The following is a 10,721-nucleotide window of genomic DNA, read 5'->3' as shown; positions in this document are numbered from 1 at the left end:
GTGTTGTTGCGCCGGTCTATTTGATCTGGTTTGTATGAGTAGTTTTGTTTTATTTGTATTTATTGCTAGCCCTACTGCTTCTTCACTCTGCTTCTACTCAACGTAGGTTTCTTCCGCTCCATTCATTGTTCTGCTCATTATGTTTATATCATGTGCCTATGCTGCTAATTGGGTAGTTACTCTTAACTCTTAAAAAATGCTGTTTATAAAGTATGTTGAATAACATTACAATAGTAAATGCTATTGGCAGAATTTAAGAATTCCCAAGTATTAACAGACCATCATGCGATCAACGTTTTTCCCAAGAATATATTATCTTATAAATAAATAATATTCTTAATGCAGAACAATAACAAACAATCAAAAGTTCACCTATATTAGTGTTATCAGTTCGGAATGAAAATGTATAGTGCCAGTTTTTTGGTCTGGTTATTATACTTTTATTTAAATTTTGAAAAGGGAAATTCACAAGGTAAGTCAACTTAATAGTACATTATATACCGCGGGACTGAAGTAGTACATTTAATCCTGAAGGTAAAGTTTATGGCCCGACCGCAGGGAGGGCCATAATTTACCTGAAGGATTAAATGTACTTCAGTCGCAAGGTATATACGATACTTTTCGTACTTCCGGTATGATTTTATTAATTATTTCAATAATTTCAATCAGTTTTTTCTCTCTTCAACTCATTTAATAAACTGTCTTTAAAATAAGTTACCATAGTAACATTGCGTTGTGACAGTTATAATTTAGAAACATTGTCATTACTAGTGTCATTGTAAAGAAACATTGTTATTGATAATTATTGGTATCATGAGTGAAGAAGGTGTATCTGATATTGATAAAAGAGCAGCCGAAGTAGGTGAAGAATTGTTACCACCGAAATCTAGAAAACTATACGAGCAGCAGTACGATGCTTTTAAAAAGTGGTGCCGCTTAAAAAATGTGAGACAACCTACTGAAAATGCGCTGTTAGTCTACTTCGATGATAAATCAAAAGCGGTTTGTGCCTCAACTCTCTGGGCACATTACTCAATGCTGAAATCGGTTATTAACATTAGAGAAGATATTGATATAAGTAAATTTCCAAAAAAATATCCCTTAAATTCGTTTGTTTGTGATTTAATCGTTCCGGGAGTTTCGTCAATATTTAATCCCGGAGGGATTAAATGTGACACTTTAGTACCTGTCACAAGGGAGTGAAGTTGTCACTTTAGGCCCGGAAGTACGAAAAAACTATTATATCTATGTGTAGACATTACCTATTTACCTACCATGAAAACCACTGACAATTTACACAAAAGTAACAGATTTTCTTTAATTAAATATATACACATTTTTTATAATTATCTTAGTACTTACATACTTATTAAATGAGAGATAGGTGGTAGTCGACTTTTTTAAATTAAATTATTTATTGCCTTTTTAACAATCGACCACATACCATTCTTATTTTCCGGCGATTATTACGTATGTGTGTAAATAGAATAGAATAGGAATAAGCTAGACTGTCTGAAAATTTTCAGAAAATAACAATATAGTATGGTATAACTAGACCCAAACCCAGACATCCAAAGTGAAAGTTATCCTTCAACACCTAATTGTTCTATATGGTCCACATAATGTTCAGAAAAAAGTCACACCATTTTGAGCGTCGGTTTTGGGGGGAGAGGGGGAACAAATCGGTGAATTTCGTAGTTTTTTACGTTTTTTGTCAATATGTCTAAAACTATGCGGTTTTGCATGAACAACTTTTTATACAAAAATGTTCTATATTAAATTTGAAATAAAAAAGTCTCAATGCATTATCCTTCTAAAATGAACGGTTCCAAAGTTACGGAGGTAGTATAGTATAATTGGTCAAAAAAAGGCCTAACCCAGACATCCAAAGTAAAAGATTTCCTCCAACACCAAATTGTTCTATATGGTGCACATATTGTTCAGTACTTACTTATTTTCCGTGTCCGGAACACCAACAACTTTAAATTCTGTATTTCCAATGGCTGGCCACATAGATGGCCCTGTCATTTGCTATAATTAAGTCTTCTTCTGTGCAGGTCTCTCCCATCTCTGTGTCATGATAGACGCCGGCTGGTCTGAACCGCGCCATAGTCGCAGGTATCGTCCTCCTGGTATCCCCATTTTTTCAGGTTACTAGCACAATGTGAAACGTCGGTTCTTAGTCTGTTTAGCGCTTTCCAATTCGGATACGGTAAATTGTAACCAGAAGCCATTTCCTCTGAGGGAGGAAAATATGTCGCGGTAGCTGACGCGTGCCATAGGTGTATTCGGCGCGTCTCTGGCGCTTAGGGAATGGATCTTGATGTTTTAGGAAGCTTTTCCGAGAACTTAGTCTGCTTGGCTGAGTTTGGTGGCCATATATGGGGTGTCTTCGCTCCGTCTCCTGCTTTTTTCGTTCTACCTCTGACGTGACCTTCGTCCTGATAGGTGGTGGAGCTATCCCAGCTATAGGGTATACCTCTTCGATAGGTGTCGGTTTCAGACAACCCGATATTATAGAAACCGTTTCATTTAGAGCCACGTCGACGTTCTTTACGTGAACAGAGTTTGCCCATACTGGTGCTCCAAACTCCGCGGCCGAAAAACATAATGCTAAGGCAGGAGTGCGGAGAGTGTGTGGTTGTGCTCCCCGTTTTGTATTAGTTAGCCTGCGGATGATATTATTTCTGGCACTTACTTTCTTCTTGACATCTTGACAGTGGTATCGCTAAGACAGGGTTCTATTCAGACGGACGCCAAGGTATTTTGGTGTCTCGTTGTGTTCCAGCATCTGACCACGCCATTCCACCTCCAGCGGCCTTCGGGCATTCTTGTTTCTAAGGTGGAAAGCACATACCTGGGTTTTTGTGGGATCGGGTTTCCGATGGTTTTTATCGTAGTATAGAGCTAAGTCTCCCAGGGCATCTGTCAGTTTCACTTCGACTTCATTGAAGGTTCTTCCCTGAGCTGCCACAGCTGTATCATCAGCGTAAATAAATTGCCTTGTTTGTTGGTGTATGGGTTGGTCGTTGGTATATGTGTTGTATAGAATCGGAGCAAGGACACTTCCCTGTGGTAGCCCATTTTTTTGGTCCCTCCACCGATTGTTTTTGGACTGGAGCGTTACATATAAGCGTCTGTTCTGGAGGAGATATTTCACTAACCTTGTTAGTCGAAAATCTTTTGTAGTTTCGTAGAGTTTTGCGAGTAGCCGTTGATGGTTAACTGTGTCATAGGCGGCAGTTAGGTCTATGAACGCTACTCCTGTTATTTCTTTCCGTTCAAAACCATCTTCAATATGTTGGGTGAGATTAAGAATTTGACTGCAGCAGCACTTTCCGGGTCTGAATCCTGCTTGTTCTGGAATAATTTTACTCTCCACATATTCAGCGATCCGGTTCAATATCATTCTTTTAAATGCCTTGAAAAGGTGGCACAAAGGAGAGACAGGTCTAAAACTCTTTCTATCCGCCGGATCCTTCTCTGGTTTTAAGAGGGCTACCACTCCAGCTTTCCACCAGATTTTGGGGTTTTGTAATGTACGGATGTAGAAATTCATAATTTTTACGAGCCACTCTACGGTTTTTTGTCCAAAGTTCTCTATTTGTTCTGTTCGTATGTCGTCCAGGCCAGCCGCTTTATTATGTTTCATATGGTGGATCGCGCCTCTCATCTCCTCTAGACAAAAAGAGGTACCTAGAACATCTCTCTCTTCGTCGATATTCCGTTGAGCTCTCACCTTGTTCTTTCTTGATGTCGTCTTACTGTTCATTAGAAGACGATGGGCTATCTGATCGGGTGTGACTCCTGTCAGGTTGACTGCCGGAGCAGCGGGATCGTTGCCAAGATTCCGAATCAGCTTCCAGGCACGTCTGCTGTTTTGTTTCATGTCCAGACTCGTTACCAGCTTGCACCACTTTTCCGTTCCGTTGGAGGATATCGCATGTAAAATTTGCTCCCCAGCCTGCATTGTTGCTTCCGAGAAAGGGTCTTCTTCATATATATGTTCATATCTTTTAAGTAGGGGTTTAGATTCTTCATTTAGCCCCGCTATGTACTCATTTCGAAAACCTCTAGGGATAAATTTCCGTGATATTTGCTTTACGATTTCTACTAATTTATCGTATGAATCAGGGCAAGGTTCTAGCTGGGAAACTTCTTGATCCAATGATTTAGAGAATTTTTCCCATTTTGCTTTACTAAATTTGAACCTTCTCTTTAAAGGAAAAATCTCGTATCTGATTGCGGCGCTGGAAAGACAAATTATTGGTCTGTGCTGTGTCTTTGAGAGGGCGCTTCCAACGATTTTTGTCACCTGGTCTCCAATTCTGTCGCTGACAAATATATTGTCTGGGTTTTAACCTCTGCTCCATCTTCCGCTGTTGAACGACGCAGGCTGCTTTGGACCGTGAATAAGTTTTAGGTTCATGCTTTCAGCCAATTTTTCTAGTTCTTCGCCATTGGAATCTGTTTCGTTATAACCCCACGCGACACTGTGACAGTTGAAGTCACCCAGTACGAATTTGATTTGTTGTGATTGAAAGTTACTCGGTTCCTCAAAAGCAAAGTCAGCGTTTGGTGGTTTGTAGATTGACGTTGCTGTACAGGAGTTTATCTTCGCTGTGGGGATCTCGATGTCATTTTGATCTGTTAGAGATGTGGAACCTACGTCGATATCGGGTCTGACGAAGACTGCGCTACCATATTGGTCGTGTGGTCTCTTCAGTATAAGCTTCATACCCCGAATCCTTGGTCTGCAGCTTGAAGTACCTCTATGGCTTTTTTAACCAGTAGAACATCGACACCATGTTCTCTGCACATATTAGAAAATAAATCTTCTTTATTTGTTGATAATCCTTCAATATTAATTGAGGTTGTCATCAAAAATGGCCTGGATAAAGACCGTTTTGATTCTGATTGCATCTGTGTTGTTGGTGCACCAGTGTTGAAAGGATAAGCCAACGTTACTCGTTTCCGTGGGATGCCCGATTGTATTCACAAGTGATCACAATCTACGTGGAGGCTCCTTTCATGTCCCCCATATTGTTCAGTGAAATTTACATCATTTTGAGCGTCCGGATGGGGAAGAAGTCGGTAAATTAGTAGTTTTTTACCGTTTTCGTCAATATTTCTTAAACTATGCTTTAGCGTAAACAATATTCTATACAAAATTTTCTTCATACGATTTAAAACAAAATAGGTCCTATACATAATTGTTATAAAATCAACGGTTCCAGACTTACGGAGGGTGAAAAATATAGGTTTTCGATACTTTTAATATTTTTGGGTAATTTATAATATTATTACTGATGAAAGACATTTTCTTTAATAGGATTGTGTTTTGTAAATAAAATTTGCTATTTTAGTGGCCGATGATATATCAGTGAGAAGCCCTTGAAGAAACGTCAACCTGACCACCCAAAATCTTCATTAATTGCCCCAAAAATATAAAAAGTATCGAAAACCTTCACTTTTCACCCTCCGTGACTCTGGAACCGTTGATTTTATAACAATTATGCATTGGACCTTTTTTGTTTTAAATTTTATGTAGAACATTTTTATATAGAACCTTGTTTAGTTGGCGAATGGATTTAGTGTCCGCAGTCATATAAACCCAAATAAACAACAAATCTTGACGAAAAACTTAAAAAGACTACTAATTTACCGACTCCTCCCCCATCTCCCCCCCCCCAAACCGGAAGCTCAAAATGGTGTAACTTTTTACTGAACAATATGTGGACCAAATAGAACAATTTGGTGTTGGAGGAAAACTTTTACTTTGGATGTCTGGGTTAGGCCTTTTTTGGACCAATAATTATATTATACTACCTCTGTAACTTTGGAACCGTTCATTTTAGAAGGATTATGTACAGGGCCTTTTTTATTTAAATTTAATATAGAAGATTGTTCATGCTAAACCGCATAGTATTAGAAATATTGACAAAAAACTACGAATTTACCGATTTCTCCCCCCTCTCTTCCCCAAACCCGACGCTCAAAATGGTGTGTCTTTTTTCTGAACATTATGTGGACCATATATAATAATTTGGTGTTGGAGGATACCTTTCATTTTGAATGTCTGGGTTATGCCATTTTTTGAATCAATTGTATCCTACTAATAACAAATACAATTTTTTACTGAAATTTCATAAATCGTCAATATTACAAAATAAAATATAATGAAAATTAAACAACAAGACTCTATTGCAAATTTTAAATAAATTGCACCTAGGAACTAATAAGTTTAAGCTGCTGCATATGACACCCAAATATAAATAAAAATACTTTAGTTACTTCTTGTACATAAAGGTACTGTAATTTCTTAGTACATTAAGAAACTCTTTTACTGAATTATATGGTCTTTGTAAGTTGTAAAGGGAGATGTGTTGTTCTTCTGAGGCGAGACAGATATCTTAGCGCTCCTTTTTGTAATTTAAAAATAACATCGGAGTGGGCATCTGTACTAGAACCCCAAAAAGGAAGACCATATCGAAGCTGAGACTCAAACAAAGAAAAATATGCTATTTTGGAAGAGTCAAAATTAATTTCCTTTGTGTTTCTTACTTAACACATCGATATGAAGGGACCATTAAGGTTGCTATGTAAAAAGATACCAAGAAATTTTACAGAATCAACGATACTGATCTGGCTGCTATTAAGAGGAAAGGGATGAAGAGCTCCTTGATAGGATAATACTACGGTTTTATTCACGTTAAAAGATAGTTTTGTCCCTAACCCACACATATGGTTGTATATAGTAATTATAAGCGAGAAAGCTCTTACCTCAATGTTTCTTATCGAAACCTAAACCTAGGTATTTTTAATTCCCAACATTTGACAAAGATTCTGAGGATCTATTTTCAACGAAAACTTTTCGTTTATAAATTTGCAAAAGTGTGTGTGTTATTGCGTTGCCGCTCCTGCAATACTTAGAGCAGGTGTATCGCTGGATTCTTATGTAGTTTTGCCTTCTGAATCCAAATCTGAAAACGGCATTTCGATATATCTAACCGTCTTCGAGATAATCGACCTCAAAGTCTAAAATGTGACGTCACAATCCGGTTATCTCCTACAAACGCACTAAACGTCAGCTCAAATGGTTGATTTAGTCCTGTCGCCAGGGGGGGTACAACGGCCTCGTTAATTCAGATGGACTTACCCAAATTTTTTTTATGTATTTTGACCCGTAGAATACGAATTTTTTGGGTAACAGTTGATCCGGATGTCGATAAGATTGTTATAGACCAAGAACTTGAGGAATCAAATAACAGCGATTTTTGGCAAAACAAAACAATATTTTGTATTTTTTGGGTCATTTTAAGCAAAAAATATTTCTACAAGTTTTTTAGTAGGATGCACAGTTTTCGAGATAAACGCGGTTGAACTTTCAAAAAATCGAAAAACTGCAATTTTTAAACCCGAATAACTTTTGATTAAAAAATAAAATAGCAATTCTGCTTAGCGCCTTTGAAAGTTCAAGTCAAATTATGTCGGTTTTGATTATTTGCATTGCTAAAAATTTATTGTGTTATTGCTAAACAAAGCTACAAACAACTAGTGCGTGAGTGATGTTTCTATGATTTCTCATTTAAAATCGAACGAGTAGGTAGAATAGGTACTAGTGCAATCAAGACTATTTCTACGTTACATGCGTTAAAACGCATGTAAAAGCACGGGAAACCCTACGTGTTTATAGCTTTGTTAAACAATAAAAAAATAAATTTTTACCAATGCAAATAATCAAAACCGATATAATTTGACTTAAACTTTCAATTTTATCACCCCTTCTGTATACCATATATACAGCAGATGTTCCAAGAACACCCGGAACATTGATCAGCCTTTATGCAGACGACACTGCAATTGCTGCAAAACACATGAACCTAGATATAGCTGTAAGAAATCTACAGACGGCATTGGATACAATAGAAGAATGGAGTATCCAATGGAAAATAGCAATAAATCCAGATAAGACCCAAGCGGTTATCTTCAAAAAGAGAAGAGATAACCCAGAAGAACAGCTAACATTGCAAGACAGACCCATCGAATGGCAAAACGAAGTTAAATATTTAGGAGTCACAATGGACCAAGGTCTTACATTCACATCACATGTCAACGCAACAGTCCAGAAAACAGCAGCGGCCAGATCGGCAATAAGAGGACTCACAGGAAGAAGAAGCAAATTAGCTATGAAAACAAAATTAAGACTGATAAATAGCATTATACTGCCAATAATTACATACGCATCTCTTGCATGGGGTCACATAAGTCAAAGTAACAAAAAGAAGATACAAGCGGCACACAACAACTGCCTCAGAGAAGCTGCAAACGTGCCCAGATACGTCGCCGAACGGTTCTTATTTAGAGACCTAAAACAAATAAGAGTACTGGATATTATGGAGGAAAAAGCCAGAACAAAATTTGCTGAGCTAGAAGACCACCCAAACCGGATCTTGCAAGAGATATTAAGGTATGATGTGTACCATAGATGGAAACATAGGAGACCCAAACAACAAATATTATTAAATATATAATAAAGGCTAGATAATCGTAGCTCTATCAAAAGAAGACAACTTGCTCACCTTTGGCATCTCATTATATTTATTAATGTTGATTTTTATAATTTTCAGACATCCCTCAAAAAAAATATACAAAAAACTTCAAAACGGCTTCAGCCACTAAACAAATCAATAAAATATTAACAATAGGCGAAAGCCACAAAAAAAAAAAAATATTAGTAACAAAACCCAAAAAAGGGCATGAGGGGCCCACATCCTCGAGCGCCGAGTCGCCGAACTGGACATAGCCCAGAGCGGGGACTCGGCGCCCGAGCAAGCAAAACAGATCGAAGATAAGTCACTAGAGATAGCGGGAATAGAGCGCCTCACGCTGGCCTGCATTGATCGGGGTAGGATTTCATATGGGAGTCCGTGTACCCAAGACTCCCATATGATAAGCACTTTGCTGATTGAGAGCCCCTATAGCGCATCAGAGTGCTATCGGGGGGTAAGTGGATGGTCTGGAGCATTGAAGCGGGGTGGAGTGATTCCTGCTTACGGGAGTTAATCCTCCTCGCCCCAATGAATTGTATCACCCGAACGTCATTCTCTAGGGGTGAGCAAGTCTCTCAGGCTGGGTTAAATCACTATGCTTGCTTGCTTACTTTCAAATGCGGTAAGCAGACTTGCTATTTTATTTTTTAATCAAAAGTTATTCGGGTTCAAAAATTGCAATTTTTCGATTTTTTTAAAGTTCAACCGCGTTTATCTCGAAAACTGTGCATCCTACGAAAAAACTTGTAGAAATATTTTTTACTTAAAATGGCCCAAAAAATACAAAATATTGTTTTGTTTTGCCAAAAATCGCTGTTATTTGATTCCTCAAGTTCTTGGTCTATAACAATCTTATCGACATCCGGATCAACTGTTACCCAAAAAATTCGTGTTCTACGGGTCAAAATACATAAAAAAAACTTGAGTAAGTCCATCTGAATTAACGAGGCCGTTGTACCCCCCCTGGCGACAGGACTAATTGGGAAGTAGGCTACTTTTTTTTAAATCTCGATTTGCAAAGCATAGGTTATTTACATTTGAGTTTGACACTTGCGTGAATGTCAAACTAAATTTTAAATTAGGTATTAATAAAACATCAATGACATTTGATAGTGAATTTAATTATTATATAAAATAAATAAGATGTTCAAAAATACAATTTGAGTATAAATATTTTAAAAGCAATAATTTATTAATAGTTTTAAAAAGGTTTATACCAGTATAAATACGGCCTCCCCTTTATGCTAAATGGACTGTTCCATTTGCTATAAAACTAAAATATTATGTATACCTAGTCGTTCCTTAAACTCGACACAACTGGATAGTGATTGTAGAAGGTAATTTTTTTGTTTTTTGAGAATTTTGCCGAAATTGGCAAAATTACTAATTATTTAGTAATAATTGTTAACTATTTAGAAATTATTTTTTTGTCGAATTGGCAAAATTATTGACTAAAATTACTAGCCAGTATTGTGTCTGTGTACATCCTTCTAATGGAAAAAAATATTTGAAGATTTTTCTCAAATTATGGATACCAAGAACATTTTCATTTATAATTCTTTTATTTTTAATTTGGCACATAAAAGTTATTCTTCATAAAAAGCTCTTCTTGTTCTAAGATTTATGATGCAACCGTGTCCCAAAAGTAGGGGAACGGTCGAATATTTCGCGAACTAAACATCGGATCGAAAAACTGAAAAATACGTGTTCAATCATTTTCAAAAATCTATCCAATGACACCAAACACCAACTCCCACTACACCCCCTGGAGGTGGGGTGGGGGGTAACTTTAAAATCTTAAATGGAAACCCCTAGTTTTTCTTGCAGATTTGCATTCGTTACGTAAAAGTAAGCAACTTTTATGCAAGACATTTTTTCGAACTGTGGATAGATGGCGCTATAAAATTGGGAAAAACGATTTATCCATACCATAGGTAAATTATAGAAACGGTCTAATATCTCGAGAAATACACTTCCAAATAAGAAATCAGAAAACAGGTTTTTAATATTTTTCGAAAACCTATCGATAAACACTAAACATGACCCTCCAACCCACCCCCTGGAGGTGGGGTGGGGGGTAACTTTAAAATCTTAAATAGCAACCCCCACTTTTTATTGCAGATTCGAATTCGTCATGAAAAATTAAGGAACATTTATTCGAAACATTTT

General features: G+C 37.1%; 1 protein-coding gene across 1 annotated transcript in view; it reads left to right on the top strand.

The window, feature by feature from the left end:
• The first annotated feature begins 352 nt into the window (after positions 1 to 352).
• The window catches only part of LOC114335350 (phenoloxidase-activating factor 3-like), a 45,562-nt gene continuing 35,193 nt past the window's right edge, over positions 353 to 10,721 (top strand). The window contains exon 1 of the mRNA XM_028285577.2: positions 353 to 472. Coding sequence (XP_028141378.1) covers positions 397 to 472 — 76 coding nt within the window. The 5' untranslated portion in view covers positions 353 to 396. The remainder of the gene's footprint in view (positions 473 to 10,721) is intronic.

Source organism: Diabrotica virgifera, chromosome 4, assembly GCF_917563875.1.
Source record: "Diabrotica virgifera virgifera chromosome 4, PGI_DIABVI_V3a".
NCBI classification, from domain to species: domain Eukaryota; kingdom Metazoa; phylum Arthropoda; class Insecta; order Coleoptera; family Chrysomelidae; genus Diabrotica; species Diabrotica virgifera.
The sequence above is the reverse complement of the archived record's forward strand: the minus strand, read 5'-3'. Positions and strand labels throughout refer to the sequence as shown.